Source organism: Enhydra lutris, unplaced genomic scaffold, assembly GCF_002288905.1.
Source record: "Enhydra lutris kenyoni isolate GAN:26980312 unplaced genomic scaffold, ASM228890v2 scaffoldscaffold28, whole genome shotgun sequence".
Taxonomy (NCBI): domain Eukaryota; kingdom Metazoa; phylum Chordata; class Mammalia; order Carnivora; family Mustelidae; genus Enhydra; species Enhydra lutris.
In genome coordinates, this window is record NW_019154112.1 from 12,144,399 (window position 1) to 12,168,196 (window position 23,798).

The following is a 23,798-nucleotide window of genomic DNA, read 5'->3' on the forward strand; positions in this document are numbered from 1 at the left end:
TTTGGGAGGAAGTGGGAGTGAAACAAAAAATAAATATTAAAAACAAGTAATATTTAGGTAGTTGAATATCATGTAAACCTTTAGACAAACTTTTTAAAATTTTTCTTTCTCTTCTATCCCAATACTTACCTTAATTTCAAAAACCTATCAGGGAATCCTACCCATGATAGTTGATTCTTGTAACTGCTAAATAGCAGAGAGAGACAGGCACTAACATAGTTTATTGAAAAACCTGTCTACATTTTTGCAGCTAGAGTTACAACATCACTGTAGAACCAGAGCGTCCCTATGCAACCAACTCCCCCAAGCATGCTTTACTAGACAGAAGGGGATATACTAAAAGAAAGATTTTGTTAAAAAAAAAAAAAAAAAGCCTAAAAGTTTTGAAATTATTTGATTTTGGTGGAGTTGGATTATAGAACCCAGGTTTCAAGTATGATGATGGAGAGCACTAGGAAGGAGATGGCTTTATTAAATGCAAATGGCACACTGATGTCACTTAGGTTCTTGTCTCCAGCATCACTGTAGCCTAGCTGTGGTGACATCCCAGAAGGAGAAAAGTGTGTAGGAGAGTGTTTAACCCAGGCCTCCTTTGCCATCTCCTGCCACTACTGTTCACTAACAGTGTTGTATAGAAAAAAAAAAAAAAAAAAAGCAGGCTCCAATGTAGCACATCACACTTTGCTGCTGTATGCTAGACTGAATGCCAGTGTTTCCATTCTGCTCTTGAATGCTTTGCCTTCTTGGCACTGTGACTCAGCAGGACGTTTTTGTAACTATACATTAAGCAAAATTCTTTCCTTAATACAGCAAAATGCAAACATGGGAACAGTTTTAAGCCGTTATTATAGAACATTAATCATGAGCTCTGCGTTCCACTTGAAAATTAAATGGTGAGATCCTATGGAAAAGGGTCCGCTAGCCAGCAAGTAAGAGGCCCTTCTGCTGCACGCACTGAGGGGTTCTCTGTTGCCAACGGTCATAACAACTGTACCTTGCTCTGTTTCTGAATGCAAAGCTGTGTAGCCTAAGAACTGGAAATGCTGATAGACACATGTTACCACAGGCCCCATATTTTAGGAACAAGAACAAGAGATGGGAACCTAGAAGAACACTGGAAAGAGATTCTGCTTCTGACAGCTGATGTCACCTATGCACCTATGTTGATATAAAATATGAAAAAGAAAATGGATATATTTTTATAAATACATTTCTCTCTCTTTTTTAAAAAAAGATTTTATTTATTTATTTGACAGACAGAAATCACAAGTAGGCAGAGAGGCAGGCAGAGGGAGAGGAAGGGAAGCAGGCTCCCCGCCGAGCAGAGAGCCTGATGCGGGGCTCAATCTCAGGACCCTGGGATCATGATCTGAGCCAAAGGCAGAGGCTTTAACCCACGAGTCACCCAGGCAACCCCCATTTCTCTGTTTTCTATCTAATTTTGTGAAAATTAAATTATAACATAAAGGTATATCATAACCAGCAGCCTTGAAGGATTAGAACAAGAAATAAACAAATGAAGCACACAGATTTCAATCAAAACAGCTTAAAGATGGTGGTGGTGGGAATAAGCAGTGAAGACTTAAAAATTAGAGAATGGGAAAAATGTGGCAGATTTTCAGAGCCCTGGGAGGTTAAAATTTGTGTCCTATTATTCATATCCCCACAATACTGACCAAGTGTACCAACCTTTCATAGTTTATAAAGTGCTTTCACATTTGCTACCTGCCCTGTGGGATGGTCAGGAAAGTATCATTTTTTAATATCTATTCTATGAATTAGGGACACTGAGGACCAGTGTAGTTAAAATGACTTGTCCACTTAAAAACTGGGTAGTAAGCAAATGAGCTGGGATTCACACTCAGGTCTTCTGACTCTAAACCCTGGGTTTTATCCACTGTCTCTCACTACTTGCTCAGGGGTAAAAGAGGTAATATTTTGTAGCGAAGATGCCTGTGATAATTTGTTGATTGTTACTAGAACTCAGCAAGAGTAACAATGGAGGAACCAGTCAATCCAAGGCTGACAGCAGTGGGACTGAGATGTTTTCTAGCCATAAAGTAAGTTCAAGCAGATTAACTTTTACTTGTCAATTATATTTAAAAGAGAAAAAAAAAAGCATTCAACATGTTACTTCTTGAGAGAAAATCTAATGGCAATATAAAAGAATTGTGTCAACTACAATAACATAAAAACCATTCGAACATGGGATACTTTATAAGCAATCATACAATAACACATAATAGCTGACCTCCACCTCCATGATGTGCCTCCCATTGCAAAATCTAGTTTATCTTAAAGAGGATATCTGGCACTGGGAAACCATGTTGTCACAAGAACCAGAATGTTCAGTTCTGTAATCCTTGGTATACACGCAATAAGTTGGAAAGTCTTTCAAAAAGTACTCAAGTTCATGGCAACTGTGACTGACTGACATGTTTATTCAAATGTCCCTCTGAGTTCGCTTGGAAGTTATTGTAAGGTACAAAAGTGGTTAGAAAAAGTGGTTATACATTTTAAAAATGAAAATCTAGGGGCGCCTGGGTGGCTCAGTGGGTCAAGCCTCTGCCTTCAGCTCAGGTCATGATCTCGGGGTCCTGGGATCGAGCCCCGCATCAGGCTCTCTGCTCAGCGGGGAGCCTGCTTCTCCCTCTCTCTCTGCCTGCCTCTCTGCCTACTTGTGATCTCTGTCAAATAAATAAAATAAAATCTTAAAAAAAAAAGTTAAAAAAAATAAAAATTAAAAAAATGAAAATCTATTAATAAAAGTGATCAAGTCATAACAATTTTTCTGATAAAGTTGACAACTGAAGGACTGCTGCATATAAATTTAAAATAAGCCAGGGTGGTGTTAAAATACTTTATGAAGACACAGATTCCCTCTGTCTCTGTTTCCTCAACTTCTCAAATAACTTAATACAAAGAATCTTTTTTGTCATAGTAGGGGATACAAAAATCTCTTCAGGTCTTCTATGTGGTTTCCTTTTCCTAATTTTCCACTTAGAACTCATTGTAATTTGTATTCTATCCTTAACATTTCATTCAAATTCTTCTTGTTAAAGTCTCTGATGAGCTCCATCTGGTCAATTTCCAAGGTCAACTTTCTGTCCTTAGCTTGCTGGACTCTCAGAAGCTTTTGAAATTTAATCACTTTCCCAATAAAACACATGATCTTAGCTTTTCCTTTTCCTCTTCCTATTTGCTGTAGCTCATTCTCAAGTGTGCTTTGCTGGCTCTCCCTTATCTCACTATCTTCTAAGTGTTGAGTTCCTGAATTCTCTTTTTTTCTCATCTTCTCTCCTAGATGATAGCATTCATCCCATGGTGGTAAATACCACTTTTAAGTTCCACTCTTTTCTTCTTCATGTCTTTCCCATCCAGAAAGTATCAGATATCTAGTTGGTCCAGTTAGAGGCTTAGGAGTCACCTTTCATTTTCCCCATCTCTCACGCTACATATCAAATTCACCAGCAAGTGGTGTCTGTTCCACCTCTGAAATCTCTCTTGATCCGTCCACTCTTCTCCATCTTCACTATCATGTCTGTGGTCAAATGCATTCTCCTGTCCTGTCTGGATAACTTCAGTAGCTCTCTAACTGTCCACCAGCTTTCTGCTCTATCTCCTCTCCTAATACCACTGAATCCTAATCTTTCCCTCCAAACCATGGATAGATGGATGGATGGATGGATGGATGGATAGATGGAGAAATCATGCCCATCTTTCACTTAACAGTCCTTGTTTGCTTCAATTGTTTTACAAGGCTCTCCCAAATCTGGCTTTTTTTCTTCCTATGCCAATGACATCTTAAGGAGCTCACCCGCTGTTACACAGGACTTCGAATCCTGTGAAAAGTATTCCAAACTCCTTCCTATCTCTGTATTACAGTTTCTTTTGCCTAAAACATCCCCTCAACCTCCAGACAGAGCCTCATAAGCCATATTCCTTCTTAACTTCACTCCATACAGCACTTTGGGAGTCGTCAACCCCCTTATCAAGTCTCTCCCTCACATTCCATGGTCCTGACCCAGCCTAGTACACTCTTACAGATTGTTCATTTGTTACCAGTTAATTATTTCTCTCTTCCATACGGTTTATCCACCACAGGGATACGATCCACATCTCTTGATCACATTTATATCCCTAGCATCTACCAAAGGGCCTGGCCCAATAATTCACAAAATTATTGATGAATAATTGGAGGAGGTACATGATGGCAGCTAAACAAGTCCAAAATGTGACTCATTTCTTTCGTTTTGTTGCTGTTTTTCTCATTCTTTGGGAGAATATGGGTAAGCAGGCAGACTAAATACACAAAGAAAACCATTATGAATGGATTGACAGCCAATTAAAAGACAATTGAGGGGAATGCAGGCTTATCACTAATGGAAGGGAAAAAGTTCAGGATGATTTAAGAGTAAAAAAGCACAAGAGTATGAGGCCACACAGAGGAATACTTAGCAAGTATAGGCACTGAGGCATCTCTCCATATCTAAATCCTCTAGAATAATGAATAGTTTCTCAGAGGGAATAATTCATTGTTTGTGTCACTTCAAATTAAACTGGACTAGAAATTAAACACTAGAAACAAATTAAACACTAGAAATTCACTGCAAGTAATAAATTGCAGTGATTAATAAATGGCAATATGACTGCTATTAAAAGTTTTATTATGGAGTGAGCCATGAACATACTCAAGGAGAAATCTTTGATACCAAATCCATTCAAAATATCTGTTAAAATAAAACCTGAGGATAATTAATTTTGAAAAATGACTTTTATTTCACCTAATTTTGTTTGCATGCCTTCATAAAAGACAAAATTCCCTAACCTAGGAGCAAAAACAAAACAGTTAAGAAGGGAGCATCTGGGTGGCTCAGTCGTTAACCTTCCGCTTGGGTCATGATTCCAGAGTCCTGGGATTGAGCCCCACATCAGGTCCCTGCTCCCCAGGAAGCCTGTTACTCCCTCTCCCGCTTCCCCAGCTTGTGTTCCCTCTCTCTCTGTCTCTCTCTGTCAAATAAGTAAATAAAATCTTTAAAAAAAACCACACACACACACACACAGTAAAGAAGGGCAAGCCTTCCTTTCAGCACAGCTTTGTGAGAAAAAAAAATGTAAAAAAAGAAAAAGTATCTTCTGTTCAAAGGTCAGTTTTATAATGGTATCTGTTAGTGACAGTCTCCCGGCTCCCAAGTGAGGCCGTAATATTTTGTCTAAAGCCGTAAATATTGATTTAATATAGCATTCAAGCTTCTTCACAGAAATTCGAGATATAATGGTAATGAAATAATAACACAACCTTACATCTGAAATGCTTCTTACAAGTTTCAAAGGGTTTGCACATCATTATCTAATTTGATCCTCACAAGAGCTTTATGGGAGGCAACTGTAATGTGACATTATAGCTAACGTGTTTTACCTTTAAAACCCATTATGGTGAGAGCTCTGTAATTCATGTCCAGAAAACTGGAGTATAAAAAGGGAGCCTAGAATGGCATTCCTTTCTACCCATTTATAAATTGAGGGAGACTTAACTGACAACGTTTGCAGATATATTGTTAAGTTTATACCGAAATGGTCAGAAAACCTGGAGTAGCAGAACTTTCTGGTCTTGATAAAATCGTGTTGTAATCTAACTCTGATTACTCATTAAGGGTTTCCTCAGGAATAAGAAAAATTAAGACACAATTTGTCAGGAGAATAAGAGGAACCACTCATGTATTTACATCTGAGCAAAGTGTTTCATAAGAATTCTAGTGATAGTGGAGCTGAGAAGCTACACATACAGGATCACGAGGTAACCCAGAGGTTAGCCAAAGTGAGTATGCCTCCAGGCTGGACAAAAGGAGATGGCACTGTCAACTAGGCTCAGGGGCTGAGGCCCCTGGCCAAAGCCAGAAACGTTAAGAAACTGTATCTAAAGCACAAGATGGTGTCCAAAGCAGAATGGATGAGAAAGGGAGAAATATTCTGGGATTCTCTCTTCTGCCCACCTCCAATCTCTCTCAGCCAGAAGCCCCGGAACCTGCACGGACCCTCAGTGACACTGGTGAAAAGGGTGCAGAATGGACCGTGTGCCAAACAGGCCCAGGACATACATACAAACTGAGAAGATTTCTAAGTAAGGAAGTCTTTATTATTTAAATCTAACAGCTACAGGCTGTGGAATAAATACTACTATTCCAAAGATTCAAAGTAAATTCTGGCCAATCTTACAATGACATTATCTAGAATCTTTAAAAAAATAAATAGAACCACAATCCAAAATTTAGACTATGTTTCATAGGCCTCAAAATGGCTTAAGAACTATATGATACCTTAATCTTTTCCCCACGTGCTCCATAGCACGTAGTGGTTACTTGCTTTATATAAACACCGAATATCAACACATTCTTTTCATTAATTGAAGGTGAATGACTTGAGTGCTGGAGACAGTTTCATTTTGCTTTTTTTTTTAATTGTTTTAAACACATTTGTTTATTTTAGAGGGGGCAGAAGGAGAGGGAGAGGGAATCCCAAGCAGACACTCTGCTGAGCACGGAGCCCAATGTGAGGTTCGATCTCATGACCCCAAGATCGTGACCTGGGCCAAAATCAAGATTCAGACCCTTAACTGACTGAGCCACCCAGACAGCCCTGACAGTTTTATTCTTCTTGACCTTAAACTGCTTAGAGGACATCGAGGGCTGGAGCCAAGGTGAGGATTTCTATCATATTAAAATTGCAATTATCCCATAGTTGTGGGAACTAAATCTTTCAGAAACTAAAATTCTCAGAATTGCTCATCAAGCCCATTCTGAGAATGGATACAGTTTGGAAGATGGAAGATAACACATTATAAGAAAAAAGAAGGTACTATGAGGCAGGGAGACAATCTGGATAAACTTTTACACCAAGAAACTTCATGCATTCATCAAACTTTTTTATACTCCGGAATTGGGAGTTAAACAAACTCCCCTGGAGGCTAGAGCCTTTTCAGCTGGCACTGCCTTCAGGGTTGGGGGGCCTCCGTCCTTTTTTGTTGCCTCCCGCTTATTTGAATAAACACTTCTACACACTCACCCACTCTGGCTTTCATTTTCTTCCCCTTAAATTGTGTTTCTCCCTGCCTTCTCTTCTCCTTACACATACCACATTCTGTGCTACAACTGGTGGCTTTCATCTTCTCCTCCTTCTTCCCCCAACCCCTCTTCCCACCATGGCAGTTTGTGAATACCCATTCCTCTGGAGGAAACTTCCTGAAATCACATGAACATCATTTTTATAATATTCTTGAAAGGACCCTAAGGCACCTGGCGGTCCTCTGCTGCTGCAGCTTCCCGGGCTGGGAGTTCCCGTGGCTGTGATCGTCCTTCTCACTCGGAACAGGAGACAACTCAAACTGATCCATGGTTTGGGCCTCATGTCATCTACATATTCACCCACTTGCATCTTCACATTGTCTTCTAAAAGACTCCAGGCACCTCCTGGTTACCGTTGATCCCCTCTTTACGGAGATAGTCATCTTCTGGTTCTTTCTCTAATGTCAGGATATCATCTTCCTCAGTGGTTGGCCCTGCAGATACAGTCTAGCAGAGCTGATAACTCAACCTGACAATGCACCGCTCTGCTCATCAGGAAAGCTGCATGACCAGCTTTATCTTCATGGGCCAAGGTCCTATCTCCAAAATCTTCTAGCTGTGTATACCTAAACTTTACTCCTGTCATGTCTTTATTCACTGTAAGACCACGTGTCTGTCAAGGGTTAAAACAAACTTTAAATTGCTCTCCTGCTAATGTCCAGACACATTACTGTCACTTTTAGACAGCACAAAATTGATCAGGACAGAAAGATTCTTTTCCTAGATGTGCTATGCACTTGCTCTGTAACCTTGAATAAATGACTTTACTTCATGGATTATAACAACTTATCCATTGCACAGAGGTGCTGTGAAGATTAATTAATTCATGTTTTTAAGGTGATTTGAGGATTGCTAATGAAAGATGCTATATAAATGCTAATTTTTATTATTCATTCCCACATCTATATATTCTCTTTCAGCTGTCTTCTAAAATGGTCACCATAAGCAATTACTATTAAACTCTTTCAAAGAATGAAAATGAGGAAGTGAATTTTCATTTTGAATCCTGAATTTTCTTCCTTTATAAGATGTAAGCCTTATGATCTCTAAGTCATTTAAATGCAGATCTCTTGGCTGAATCACAGTTACATATGATGCTTATACTTAATAATAAGGATATGGAGATTTGGAAAAATTACAAACTGAACAGAGCAACACTTGGAAATTTAGTCTATTGTTCAAGCACACATGACCTGTACAACATTAAACCCAGAGACGTTTTTAGGCTTTTAGATGTAAAGCATTTTTATAATAAGATATTTTAATGCAATTCCATTCTAACCCCTTGAGCACATTTTAAAGAGCCCCTTTATAGAAAGGACTCATATGGTCATTATGATTTTCAAGTAGTACATCAGAATTATGATTACTTATGTTATATTATTACATGCACACTCACTGAAAATCCTTTTGAAATGTTATGATTTTGCATACATATTGGGTAGTTTGTGCTCATGTGATTGTACTGGAGGTGACCTGCTAGTCTCTGGGATACACAAGTTAGAAAAAGAGAAATAGTAGCAAGTCTGCTAATTCAGAAGGACAGACCACTTTTGTCCCACGGTCACGGGAGCTCCTGCCCCTCTACAGTTAACTTGGCCTCACTGCCCCTATGCTTTTGGTTGTAAGGGATGATCCTTTTCAGAAACCCTAGTCTGTTTAAGATTGATCTAGAATCTAGGAGTTTATTCTAGGTCCCATCCACTTTTCCATTTTCCCCATCTAGATGTTCCTTGATCCAGCTGCGAAAAAAAATCTCAAAATCGCACCACTCATCAAGTTACTCTAGTCTCACAGGATCTCTTTTCCTGTTGACCTAGCAGAAGGAATGGCTTTGTGGGGAGAAGGGAGGGACAATTATCTCTCTGCACTTCTGAACACAAGAACATATGATGATCAGCATATTTCTGATGAAAAGGGTAAGTGACAAGTTATAGTGTCTTTCTCTTAGTGGTATCTTATGAAATGACCTATCATCTTAAAAACAATTGGCAATACAAGCAAAAGAGTACATGTATTGCATTGTATACTAAAATATGTAATACATCAGTAGTAGGTTTATAGCAAAATTTCAAGGTACGAGATAAAAAGTCACAGATAAAACAGTAACATGGTGCATATGAACAAAAAAAAAAGACACGTTCCTTAGGTCTTACTTGATTAATTGTAATATAAGATGAATGATATTGATAACAGTTGATTAGTCTGTATTTCATTTTATGAGTTGCAAAGAAGCTGAGGAGAATTTGCTTTTATAGAAAAGCCATGTGGTTGGACCTCAGAGTCCTATTCTTAATCTGATTAATGTACATCCCTCCTGAGAGCTCACAATTTAAGATAAAAAATTTTAGTGGTCATCATTCTACAAGAGTGGAGAGCAAAACACTTACTCTGAAAGATATCGATCTAACATAAAAATAGAGTTTATAATCAGTGTAATGGAAGACTCCACAGAAACATTCCATTTTTATTTTTAATGGATGCCCTCACACAGAAATTCCAGATTTTGGTTTAAGTTTGTAATGCCATCCATGAACTACTTTCACCACCAAAAGGATCTCTGGTACCTGAGAAACATCAGGAAGATTTTCTACTTTTTCCTTTATGAGTGCTCTATTTGTTTTCCATTATGAAAGAATTTTGATTCATATCCTTTTAAATATAGAGGGCTCCCCTTTCAAAACATGATCTTGAGAAAGAGCATTCTGAGTACTACTGGGGAAAAAAAAATATGTCTAGAATCTTAACCCCAACATGCCAAAAATTTTTGTATGGTACATAACTGGAAAAGGTAATACGACACTTCTCCCTCAATCCAGTGTCATATGAATCAATTTCTCAAATATCAAATTTTTCAAGTATCAAGGAAAGGCTTATTCCATTGCTTACCTCTAATGAACTCATTGATATCGTTGACCCAGTTTCACTTCTTGATAGTCCTGCATTATCATCCAACTCAGAGGCCATGAAATTCTTCACAGCTGTGCGAGGCTCAAAGGGCAAATTCTGCATGTGTTCCTGGGGTGCAAGGTGTTGATCTAAGTTCATATTGAACTGGTCCATTACAGGGGGATTCATGTTGAATTCGGGATTCACTTTGTAGTGCAATAACCTTTCATGTGGCAAGGTTTCCATGCCAATATTCATCTTGCTTTCCTCTTTCATTGATGGCTGAGTATTTACAGAACTTCTGGGCATCACGATATAGTCACTTTCCATCATTCTTTCTTGAGGATGGACCATGTCCATATCTGCTCCTCTCAAATTGTCATCTGTACATAAGTACACAGTTCTTCGCAATTCACTGTTCTCTTTTTTCAAACACTGATTGCCCAGCTCATTCATACTCATGGGCATGTGCATACCCGTGGGTTGCTGGATAATGACTTTGGAAATGACGTTTCCAGGCAGTGTGGAATAGCTTAGCCCTTCAGGGTTTGTTCCCTTTTCTTCTTCATCATCGTTGAGAGAAATCCTAGAGAGTGTTCCTGTTATTGTTGCTGCTCGGCAAGGACCGATATCCTTATGAAGAACTGTAAATTAGGAAACAAAAATTCACAGGAGAGAATTAGTGAGTTTTTAGCTTTTCGTTACTGCAGTCTGCCATCGCTCTATGAAACAATATCTTTAATCAAATTAAAAAATAATATTTAAAAAATTACATATCTATTGCTTGTGGATGGTCCAGATTACTCAATCACTCTTTATTGATTCTGATGTGCTTTTATAGATCTCCAGCAGTCTGCAGCTAAACACATCTGGAAGTTGATTAATGGACTTTCAAAAATCTCCATACCCTATTCTTAAACAACTCTGCATAGCTTTTCAGGGGAAAGGCAGACACCAGAGAAGTTTCTCCACCAGTCTTTTGTAAAGAGATTTATGAAATCATGGATATATTCACATAAATTTGACTTTTTCTCAAAGGCTCTTCCCCTAAGGAATTCTACAAGTTCTATTCATTAAAATACTTCTTGAAAGAGGTAATCAATGAGAATTTCATCATACTACATTAGAAATTCCTCCAAAATTATGCACGTTGAAAATTAATGAGCATTTATCTATGAAGTCCATATGGTCAAGGTAGATACAGGGTTCAAAAGTTTTTATCATCTTCAGTTCCATGTGGAGAAAAAAAAGAATTTCTTCACAATATCAATCCATATGCTTGAATGCCCTTGGGCTAGGGGTGGGGGGAGGGTGTTAAAATTGCTACTGACTTTAAGCAGGAAAAAACCATATGAGCCTCTGAAAACTCAGTTCAATTTTAAGCCTGCAAAATAATGACTTAGAAAAATGGAAAATGCAGGATGACTTGTAGTAAGAGAGGGGGAAGAAATGAAAACATAAACCAAACCAAACCAAAACAAACCAATGAAAGAATTCAGAATTTTTAATTAAAATGTATTTTATCATTTTTCTCCTGTCTCTATCTAAGAAGAAAGTCACATGCTATGGGTAATAGCAGCAGAATGACTTGAGGCATGCCTAGTTGTAAACAGATGTCAGTTTTGAGGTAGGAAAGAATGAAATTCTGAAAAATATTCTTGGTAATTTTGGTATTGAAAACATACAGAAGAGCACTGTAGGTTGGCTCAATGTGTGCACTTAATGTTGTTCTACCTACAAGGCAGAGCAATTGTCACTGAAAATCTCATTAGGCAGAGATGACTAAAATATTTGGTTCATTGTTTCCTCATGAAAAGTTGCAGATATATTGAAACTTACCCATTTTTATCCAATTTTCAAATAGCACCATAATGATTATTCATTAAAGCAGAGGTTAAAAACCAGAAGATTACGTCTTTCCTGACTACAAAGAAGAGAAGCCTTCAAAATTATTTCAAAACATGCATCATTCAAAAAAAACCACATCATTCATGGAATATCTTTTATCTTTAGAGATACTGTATTTAATTATTGTACTAGGTCTCTTTATTTCAGACACTAAAAATCACATTAAGTCTATATCTACATATAAATTTTTATTAATCCACATTTGGTTGTAAGTTTTTGTATTTATTATACAAAAAAGTAGAAAAATTCAGTTTAAAAAAGTTACTTCCCAACCTCAGATCAGTAATGAACTGTGGTTGCCAGGAAAAATTTACATAAAAACATTAAGGAGCAAAGTATGTTAAATTAATAGACTTAATGACACTTTAAATAAAATACTTTAAAAAAATCTCCAAATTCAGGGAAGAATATTTTTAATCTTTAACTGCATGTAAAAACTAATCCAAAATTTATAGCAGTACAATTTAAAGGCAAGTTATGGGAACTGGTCGGCATATATAGCTTTACACTTTTATGAATGTATTAGAAACTATAAAGGAAAGTTTTGTACAGAATATTGATTTTATAATCTGTATTTGTGCAAAATTCATTTAGCTTTGTATCAATTAATATGATTTGTAGTTATAGTTCCCATATTTTTATGACATGACACAGCCATCTTTACTGAAAAATTGTGTATCTTAAATATTTGAGGAAAGACAGTTCTTATGAAGTAGTGTCTACTCCATATGAGAGATATTTCTGCCTCTTAGACTTGCTTAAAATGGATATCCAAATTTCAAATGGAAAACTAAACAAATGCATACCACCTACACATTACAAACATGATGTTAAAGGGATGGGACTTTTACGAGAAATTAATTAAGTTGTAAAAGGCAAAACATACATACAGCACAGCAAAACAAAAAGCACCTCAGTATTTTGCATAATCAGATATGTATTCCAACCTTTGGGAAAGTGAATTTCAACAAAATTTAGAGGAAGATTACTTGGAGTCCATGAATTGAAACTTTAAAACTGAACTGAACAGGAACCTCTAAGGGAAAATTTGAGGCAAATTCCTGATGAGCTCAGTTAAAAGGGGCACAGACAAAAAGAAAAAAGAAAATTACAAGAATATTTTTCAACAAAATAATGGTTCAGGAACACTAAATCCCAGAATGCCACGAAGTCTGGGGAAAAAGGGTAACTTAACAAGAGAGCAAGATGAATACTGACGGATGAGACCACAGCTTGGGGAGGATGGTCCATTCCAGTACAGCGGTTTTCCGACATCAGCATGCATTAGAGTACCGGGACAGCTGGCAAGAACACGGATAACTGTACCCCACCCCACAGTAGATCTGGGGTAGGGCCTGAAAGTGCACACTTCGAACAGGTTCCCAGGTGATGCTAACAAGGTTGGTCTGGATAAAACTACTTTGTTCCTCTCCTGGTTCTCTATCAAGGACAACTATAAAGAGTATACCAGAAAAGGCTGAAAGGAAGCTAAACTAAATGTTGGAAAGTAGGAATAAATGAATAACTAATTATTTTAAAGAAACTCAGGCTTCTGGAACCCAGACAAATCACATCCATCTTAGAACGCAGATTTGAACCTGGCACCATAGCCAGTGATCTTTGAGAAATTATTGAGAGCAGACAGAGCAAGGGAAAATGTTTTATCAGTTGTCCAAAAACAGAAATGGCAGACTTTGGAAACCAAACAATAATGAGGCTGTTTCTTAGCAATATTTTGTTAGATATTCAATAAGAAAGAGTGATTCCTAATCTCCTACCCCCAGACCCAATGTGGGTTGCCAAGTTATGATAGTTATTCTACTGCTCTGCTATGACCATACTCTACACAGAGTATTTTCACTGAATTCAGAAATGAGACTATGAACTTAGTCTCTCATGTTCTTGTGATTATGACAACTCTATGATCTTACAACCTGCAAAGATGTTTCATGGTTATGAGGTCAATCTGAAAAGTATACTTAAAGGATGGTGGGAGGTGCCCTACTGAACACAGCAGGGTTCTACACCCATTCTCTTCCCATCCAATTCCCTGATTGACAGTTTGGATAAATTATTTAGAAGGTATTCTCATCAACCTTTCAATGGCCAAAAAATTTCAAATGGATAGAATGCTAACCTGAAACTAGCAAAATAGCAAACAGAGATAAATGCAAGGCCAGATTTTTCTTCAAGGAAAAACCCCAGAACTTTTACCTCATCCTCTACTGGTAAAGTCCTGACAACTACAAGAAGTCTTGACAAGTTGACAGTAGTAACAGTACCAGTTGTTATTAAATGAAATGCAAATGTAGATAACATTAATATAAGTAAAGAGCCAAGTGTGAGAAATGCTGAATAAGTGTGTACATTTGGGCACCATAATTTAAAATCTACTGACAGACTGGAGGCTCCATGGGCACCATGCCTGCCCGGGAGGATACTATGAGCAATGAATGAGGAACCATGGTTGGTTTAATCTGGAGAAAAAGGGCTTGGACTGGACTAAGTGGGATTTGCTTCCAAACATCTGGATATTTGGATAAAGTAGACAGCCACTCTGATTTTAGAAGGCAGCACTAAAGTCAATGAATACAATATAAAATAAGCTATATTATTATATCTCAATATACAGAAACATTTGCAACAACTGGAATTATCCAAAAAATGGAACATGTAATTTCCTTTGAAACTCTTGAGTCATTGACTCCTGGTGAAAATTTCGCCCCAGGCTGAGGATAACCATAAGGGACACCATCCATGGGACCCTAGCTCTCTAAAACAGAGAGCACTGCACGGTTTCTTCTGGGCTCTGCTAAGCAGGTAGCAATGGCAACAGCTAGGATACACACACACACACACACACACAATGTATTTCATCCTGGCAACAACCCATAGTCCACAGATGATGAAAGTGAGGTACACAGAGGCCAAACTGACTGGCCTTACCCCTGACAACCAGGGAGCAGTGGAATGGATGTCTTATGTCTCCAAGTCCGTGCTTTCCCTTTGTCACTGTGCTTCCTAAGAGCCATTCTTCATTTCTGTCAATCCTCATTCTCCCTTCAGCCCCCATCCCTCCCCCTCTACCACGTTCTGCTGTTACAATGCTTTCCCTTTGAAAGATTCTATTTATTCATCCACATGAATATGTGATGTGTAAACTGTGGCATTTTCATTAAAATCAAAATCATAAAAGTGATTTCACTTCCCTCATGATATTTTCAAAATCCAAATATTCTTACCTGATCGACAAGCAATGTCTACATCCTTTTCAAAGTCTGTCTGTAACAACAAATCATAAGGCATAGAATCAACCTTTAATGAAGACCTCGAGTGACTTTTACTAACTAGATTAAAGTTTACAGATACCTGACTAGGCAGTACTAGATTATTGTTCTGTGCAAAAGAAGTTTCTTGAGGAATAATCAAATTGTTTTCAAGCCTGTTTCTTAGAGACCAAATGTTGAATTAAAGCATACAATTTTAATAAAGCAATACACTACCCACTGTCATCTTCAGTCGGGAGACTGACACGTCTATAAAAGGATAGAGCTTCAAGATAATTTCTTAAACCACAAAAAAAATTAATGTGTATTATTATGAACATAGTTAAATAAATGTCTTTGTTTTTTATAAAGTACTCACTTTGAGTATATTATTTACAATGTAGTATCATATAATATAGCTTTGTCAAACCTTTAATAGTCAAACTAGGCTCTTCTAATGATCCATTTTCATTCAAATTGACAAAAGCCTTTGAGATTTAGGAATTAAAATTGAAAATTGAACAATACTAATCTGGTCTAGAACTTGCTAGAGTTCACTTTCATCCCTATATTACCCCCAAACAGATCAGTTAATTTTTTTAAATGACAAAATTAAATTAGCCTGTCTTAATTAAATTCTTCTAGTCATATACTGGAAGATATCATTTAGAATTTTTAAAATTTATTTTAATATTTTAAATTAGAAATTTCAGTATTTATCTATTTATTTTAATACAGAATTGGTAATTCCTTCCCAAGCCTTAGTTATTAGTATATCCTTTTGACTATTTTATGTTGTGTAATCCAAAAACACTCATAATAAATTGAATATATGATAAAAGAAGTCTCTATTTAAGCCCTATTTTTAATGAGTCATAGTTTACATCTTATCTCATTTCTAAAAGACATCAAAGTGCTTTTGCCTATGGGACCCCTTAATCTCAGCAGTCCAGCTCCTGTACAGTGACTGACCTTTAATTGGAATTGTGGCCACACCCTTCGGCCTTAGGGCAGTGGTTCTAATCTGAGGCTGCATATTGGAACCGCCAATACCTGGGGTTCCCCAGACATTCTGATTTCACTGGTCTGGAGTGTAGATTCTAACGCATAGACAAGGCTAAGAACCACTGCTTTATGACCAGAAGTGTAGGTCCATAGTGTTCTGGTCTGTAAACAAACATGTTCCTGTGGACAAACTGTTATCCCTTATTCTGTGCAGGGATGAAAATACTCTCTGGTGTTGCACAGAAACCCCACACTCAACACACCAGGACTCCTGAGCATTCCGGATGGAACACTTATCTGATAGCTCAAAATATGTTCATGAATTAAAGCCAAAGTTACTCGAAATGGACTTGGATACTATTTTAGTACTAAGAATATTTTGTTTATTCCTATCACAAATCATGAATTAATCAACAGTCAGAAGGAAAATGAAAGCTCACCATTATTTGAGCATGCCCATTAGGGAAAGAACTTGAAGAATCAGCATTGATCGGGTCCTGACAGTTTCTCAATCGGCATCTAAATGCATCCTGAACCTGTAGGGGGGAGCAGAAACCCATTAATTTTCTTCTCTCTTGGTAATGACCCGATATTGTCTATATTGGCAATCAACTGAGAAATGATAACTATCATTGTTTTATATCTAATACCCATTTTGCTTACTTCTTAATACATATCCTAGTATCCCTGGACTTTATGCCAACCACATCCATCACTTGCCATAATCTATAGGGGGAGGTGCTGGGAACTCCTCAGTTCTCACCAGGGCTGCGTCTGGCTGAAAAATCAGTAATTCTTGCCAGAAGGCAGATTTATTTTCAGTGTTACAAACAATGTGTATGTCTTTCAAGGGGGATTTCCTATTTGCTACGGCATAATCTTCGTAATAGCTTTAAACATCACAGAATTGAGATTACTCCATGATCTTTTGACTGGAACCGATTTGGGATTTTCCCTTTATGTCTCACAGAAAGGATCATATTGGGGCAACTATTTCTCGTCTTCCTTCAAGTACCACGTGCCCTGGTGTAAAAGCAAAACACAACGAAACAAAAAGTTAACGAAAGACTCTTTTCCTGGTCATCTTAAAAAAAATAAAAGAAAGAAGACCACTTTGCAAAGACAAATTTCCTTCATAAGCATTCACAATTGGATTCTGAGGAAAGAAACACATATCATAAGGAAACTTGAAGAACATTAAATCCTTTATTAAGTGAGTAAACATGAATCAATGAATAGCAAACACATAAATCAATGGGTAGTTATTCTGATCACATGATGCCGTCGCAGTAACGTGTCCTTCCTACTTCCTGTGGCTCATTAGGCTCCTAACAAGCTATTGATAGGCATTATCACAAGTAGCTTCTTATCCCAGTCAATGATAGTCATTTTCCTATTTTGTTGTTTTGACTTCACAAGACTGATATTCTCCGTCTAGTTTATTATGATCTGTTTTATTGGATTAAGAAACAAAGCAGACATGATGTTGCATATCCCCTGTTTTACCAAAGCGTCGTCACACAGACAACCAAAGTAAACACATAATGAACGGTCTTTTACTTCTGAAAAGCGTGGACATAAAATATCCTGTCACTGTTTTGCTGTGAGATGTATACAGTGTATGTATTGGCCAGAAGAAAACCGAGCCCCTCTCACCCATGTCCTAAGTTATCATTGCAAGATTTGGAAAGTGACGTGGGGTTTAGTCACTACCACAGAGCCCTGGCCAACCAGTACAGTAAGGAGACCTGAGTCTACTTCTTTTTCTCCACCTCAGGTTCTAATTCTGGTGATGTGGCCAGATACGGCTGTAAATTTAGGGAGTGGGGGATGGACTCGACACTCTCTCACCTCTTTTCTGTCCTCGGCTTCTAATATTTCTAAACCTGAGGTTTACTAGCAAAAAAGAGTGAGGAGTTGCCTGCTATTAATAGGCAAGATAATTTCTTCTTTCCTCCTTCAAAAACATGAATACAAGTATAGGTTCAGGGAAATCTAGTCTCATCATCTTTTCCTGAAGAACTAGATAAATATTTAGAACTAAACCTTCCAGCTTCTCACTTGAAGGACTCATGACATGGGAAAAGTTAGATTCTTTAGATGCAAATACTTTCAGGATCCTCCTTTTTAGGTTAAGAAGTAATAGCTGTAAGTCATGAGTGACACATTAATAATCAAAGATTGGTAATGAGTCTAGTGTTTGTCAGATGATCACTGTTTGCTACACAGAAATTTGCATTGGGGGAAAAACACTAAGAAAGAAAAAAGTCCAAAGAACTAACCTCAGAAAAATAGGTATGTGCTAATTTTCTGTTTGTGCCCCAAGGTGACTGATAAGAAACCTAATTTTTAAAGGTAGCTAAACCATATGTTAGAAATACTGCCTTCCAGGAGTTTGTCACATGAAAAATTTTTTTCAAATCTCTTTCTAAATACTAGCATATATAACATATGAAAGTGGCACTTGGTAATACCAAACATTAATTTAACTGGTCCACGCTAACCACTCTATTTTCAGACCTTCAGAGTCTAGCTGTCAGATATTTTTGTCTGACAATGAAATATGGAAAAGCAACTTCTGCTAAGTTTCTCTTCAAAATCTACTACCGTATCGCTTAAAGGAGACATAAAAGAAATCTCTTTTTCATAGCATACACACACAAAATCAATACTTCAAAATTACTAAATTCCCAAATATGACAATGGATTAAGGGCATTTCTACCCTGGAGAATGATGTCAGCTTTGTGAATCAGTCAATGCTATTCGGAAGAAACATAAAACAGAAAAGCATAAAAATTCTCCAGTAAATTCAAAGTCACTTTAATAGTCACATAAATGCCATAATTTAAGTGCTAGATTCTCTGACACTTTCAGTGCTTCTGTTACTTCTAATGCAGAAAGCTTTGCAGGAGAAATTCTACTTGATTCCGAATGCTCTGTTTGATTTTTACAAAACCTTAAAAATGCATTCAGGCAATCTAGATGAATTAGCCTTAAATATTTGTCCAACACAGTCAGGGAGGAATGATTAGGCTAGATTTCATAAGGCATATTCCTCATCACAGAAAAAAGGGTTTCGGGATAAACAGTACCTGGAAAATTTATCTGTAGCTATTTGGAAACATTTTGATAATTAATTGAATTTTCTATCAAGTAAACAAAAAGACTTATCTATCTTTGGTGAATCGATGTGAATTGTACTAGTGGAGAACAACTGGAATTTTTTAAAAAGCAAGTCTGCAAGGACCTTAATTCTAGACAAGAAGAAAGCATAAAAAACAAAGACAGAATCTATATTTGACTATCCCATCCTGATATTAAAATCTTCTGTGCCAATTGTCATATTTACACTGCAGGACAATAATAGTTTTGGTGTTTCTCGCCTTGTGGTTAAGATTGAAGAAAAACAGTTGTTAGAAGATTCACATATTTATCATTTAAACTCATTCACCTGATTTACTGTTTGTGGGGAACAAGTCACTTATTTTAGTTAACAATTTAATTAAAAAATTTTTATATAACTCCTGTAATATTTTTTTAAAAACTTACACAAGACCAGGAAATACAATTTTTATTTTATTTTTTTAAGATTTTTGTTTATGTGTCAGAGCGAGCACAAGCTAGGGGAGTGGTAGGCAGAGCAGAGGGAGAAGCTGGCTCCCTGTTGAGCAAGGAGCCCGATGGGGGACTCTATCCTAGGACTCTGGGATCATCATAACGTGAGCCAAAGGCAGACACCCAACTGGCGGAGCCACCCAGGCATCCCAGTAAATACAGTTTTTAATAAACTTGTCTTGAACAATTAAATGTCTGACATATGATGGCACAATTAAAATCTAGCCTCCAAAATGTCCTCTTTCTACAATACTCTTCCAGTAGGTCTTTAACCTTAACTGACAGCCGGACAAGGGTTAAAAAGTATTGGGGGAGTAGCAAAGAACAGGTATGTAAACAGTGTCTGAATATCTGGGGCACTTTAAGGAAATCTGATGTCATGTTGTGAAATTCAAAAAAGAATGTCAAAAACAAGGTGAGGGGAAAGGAATAAGGCATCAAGACTGTCTTCTGCAAGTATTCATCAGCGGCACCACCAAAGTTATCCCATCTAGGTCCTACCGGGGGGCTGCTCTAAAAACTCCTGCAAAGCAACACACCCTTTTATTGTGGATGGTTTCCTGGGTGAGGCATGAATTCAAAGTTGTTTGCCAGGGTGTGTCTCGCTTCCGTGTCCCCCCACCCCCCACAGAACAGCGGTCTGCATCCTCTCAGGAGCAGCAAGCCCAGAGCTTCTCTGTTGGTCCTCACTCTGAAGGCAGCTGGCAGAGTGTCACTGTGAAAGTTGGTGCCAGATTTAGAGATTGCTGGGGAAGAGCACCGAGCAATGCTTGGCAGCGTTGCAACTGAGAGAAATCTCACAGCAAGAGCTGCACTGTTTGAAATGGGCTCTGGATTTAGCGACCAAGCAGCTCAGACCCCAAATCTTTATCTTTTAAGAAGGCAGTTTTACCTCCAGTTCTTGATTTTCTATTCATGAGGATCATTTTAAGATAAGCAAAGAAATTAAGTTTCATCCTTATAATTATTTGAGATTGTTAGCTTGTTGGGGGGGCGTTTCTTATGCATTCTATTTTTTTCCTGGATCTAATGTCTACTATTGTTTTTATTGATTCATATGAAATAAATGACTCAGCTCTTTTTAATCATATTAAATTCCATATAATTTAATCATTAAGTGAACCAGGAAGATTATTCTCAATTTCATGTATATTATGCCAACTGACATAAATAACACAAATGACTTCACATTATGAAAGCATTACATGACTTCTCTGATAGCAAAGGAAATAAAAATGGTTTGTCCTTTGCTTTACATGGAAGGGAAAATAGGGACTTTACTCCTAAATTTCAGTCCTAATGACTTTCGTCTACTGGAATTTTTGAACACCTAAAGGATCTATCACTCTCAAAACTGTTGCAGCTTTTTACCTTGTTTTGTACCAGTTTTGGGGGTAACAGTAAGCTCCCCTAGAGGACATGTCACATATATGATCTGAAAAAATGGAGCACCGTTTCTTTAGCATGCAAATGAGAAAAGGAGGAAGGGAAGTTCTATGTCAGACACCCCCACTAAGGTCTTCACAGAAGATACTTAATTTTAGTCTCATGCCACCCATTTCAAGGTAGAAAATGAAAACTTAATTCTGACCTCTATTCTTATATTTATTTTAAACCTCTATTCCAGACACATTCAACTTTCTGCCACTAGTTTAACAATGTTGCAAGGTGGGATCCCAGGGAACCCAGAGGAGTGGGGAGTGGGATTTGCCTATCCTTGTGGCCAGATACTCGGAAGAATTTTAAGTAAAGCAAGCCCAGGTTGGATGCCACCTGGCAGACATGCCTGAGTCTGCCAATCTCTGCCATGCACTCTGTGTCTCAATTTGTTCACTGATGCCACTTTACTCATCTGATTTCATGCTCTGGTTAAAGCTCCTAGATCTCTGCCTGGGTTTGGAGAACCACAGGTGCAGATTAAGACTGATGAAAATATTCATAATATAATTGTGATTATGCTCAGGTCAGGAAAGCCTAATCTGAAGGGAGAGGTAGGATTTATAAGAAATGGAATAAGGGGGCGCCTGGGTGGCTCAGTGGGTTAAAGCTTCTGCCTTTGGCTCAGGTCATGATCTCAGGGTCCTGGGATCAAGTCCCACATCGGGCTCTCTGCTCAGCAGGGAGCCTGCTTCCCTTTCTTTCTCTCTGCCTGCCTCTCTGCCTACTTGTGATCTCTCTCTGTCAAATAAATAAATAAAATCTTAAAAAAAAAAAAAAAGAAACGGAATAAGGGAGGCTGGTGATTTCTGGGAGTAAGTACATAGGAATAGAAGCATACGATCCTTGCTCATGTATGTCACATCCATGTTCCTATTTAAAGGCACTCTTCATGCTTTCCATTCTCTGTTCTGATAAAATTCAGCTTCATTGCAGTACCATGAGCCATTCTCCCATTCCCAGAAAACAAACACAAGAAACAAAATGATCTTTAAATGTATTTCTTCTTGAACTTTCAATTTAGCCTGACAAAGAAAAGGCTCTTAGCAACCCACTCCCTTTTCCCTTAAATCTTTATCCTTCTGAGCAACTGAGAATCTTAGAATCAGTGGCACCCTGAGCCTCCCACCCTGGACCACTCACTAACTCTACGAAATCTATTGAACTTCTTCATGACATGACACACAGTGGCCTCTTAGCATGGCCACTGAACAGCCAAGCTCTAAAAACATCACTTAATCAATGCTATGCACTCAAATGTTGTCAGTACTGTCTTTCTCTTGGGGTTGCAGTTATAAACTTTTTTTTTTAATCACTCTAGTATGTAGGATCACATCACTTGCTTCATGCCTCCATGTATCCCAGATGGCCTCAGAGAGGACTATTCTATATTCACCACAGGCTCCATTCCATGGAAACCTCATGCCTAATAATCTCTCTCCATCTTCCCTTACATGAAACTTTCACTTCCTTAATCCTCTGGCTCAATTTTTCTGCTCAGGACCCATTGCATTCTGAAGTCTCCTATCACGCACTACCTCCTCTCCAGAGGCCAACTGAAACTCCTGCCCTCCCTCATTAAGGGCGTGCACAGATTGGCGCTTCCATAAGCACTTCCGTAATGATGAGTCATACCTAATTTCCCTGTAAATAGTCAGGCTTGGAGACTCATGCGACTCTCAATCTGAACTATATTACATGCAGTATGACCTCTTTTCCAACTGCTCTCTAGTTATTTCACTGCTATTGTCTTCATTTTTTTTTTTTTTAATGATTTGGGGGAGAACATTCGTTTTAGATGAGATCGGTAAGGATGCTCGTCTGTTTTATATATTCATAGTCATGTACTTGTAAATCATTTTGTTTAGCTGTATTCTTTATGGAAATAAGACCAAATTGGAAATTGGAAGGTAAAAAAAAAAGAGGCAGAGGGGAATGAGAGGAAGAGAGAAAGAGGGAAAGAAAGAAAGAGAAAGCTGTTCATGTTTATTTCAAGCACTTTGTTACAAAATTGCTTCCTGGGTTTGGATGAAGATTCTGGGACCTCATCTGGTGCAGCCTAGACCTCCTGCCTGTGCTGGGGAAAGAGAAAAGAGGAGCTTGGCCCTTCTACTGCCACTACAGAGCAGCCATGGACCCTCACACACTGATACAACAAAGTCATCTATTTAAGCACTTGCCTCTTTCCTTCCATTTAGTGAAAGGGTTTTATTGTAGCTTATTTTGTATCACAATCTTGTTATTTTCCCCCTCTGACATTAAGCTGTAAGATTGTCTTAGAGCCAGGCACAGCCAGAGACAGGAGAGATGAGAAGAATGTGCAGGCACCAAGAAAGTGGTTTCCTAGCAACAGTAACTATTTCAAAGGTTTCATAACTTGTGTAGTTTGAATTTCCATAGCAATGTGGAGAATAGTAAATAGTAGATGTCGTTATGTGTTTAATGCAAATGAATTCTAATCAAGGAATGATGAATAAATGAAGAAAGCATCTATATTTATTCTATTAGATTCTGTCTTATTAGGTATTACACATATTAGCTTCCAAGATCTATGTT

General features: G+C 37.8%; 1 protein-coding gene across 1 annotated transcript in view; it reads right to left on the bottom strand.

Annotated features, from left to right (window-relative positions):
- LOC111152280 (adhesion G protein-coupled receptor B3) overlaps nucleotides 1-23,798 on the bottom strand; it is a 724,443-nt gene that overhangs the window by 24,979 nt on the left and 675,666 nt on the right. Inside the window, exons 27-29 of the mRNA XM_022510749.1 lie at nucleotides 16,630-16,725; nucleotides 15,161-15,200; nucleotides 10,011-10,654 (exon numbers count right to left, since the gene is read on the bottom strand). Coding sequence (XP_022366457.1) covers nucleotides 10,011-10,654; nucleotides 15,161-15,200; nucleotides 16,630-16,725 — 780 coding nt within the window. The remainder of the gene's footprint in view (nucleotides 1-10,010; nucleotides 10,655-15,160; nucleotides 15,201-16,629; nucleotides 16,726-23,798) is intronic.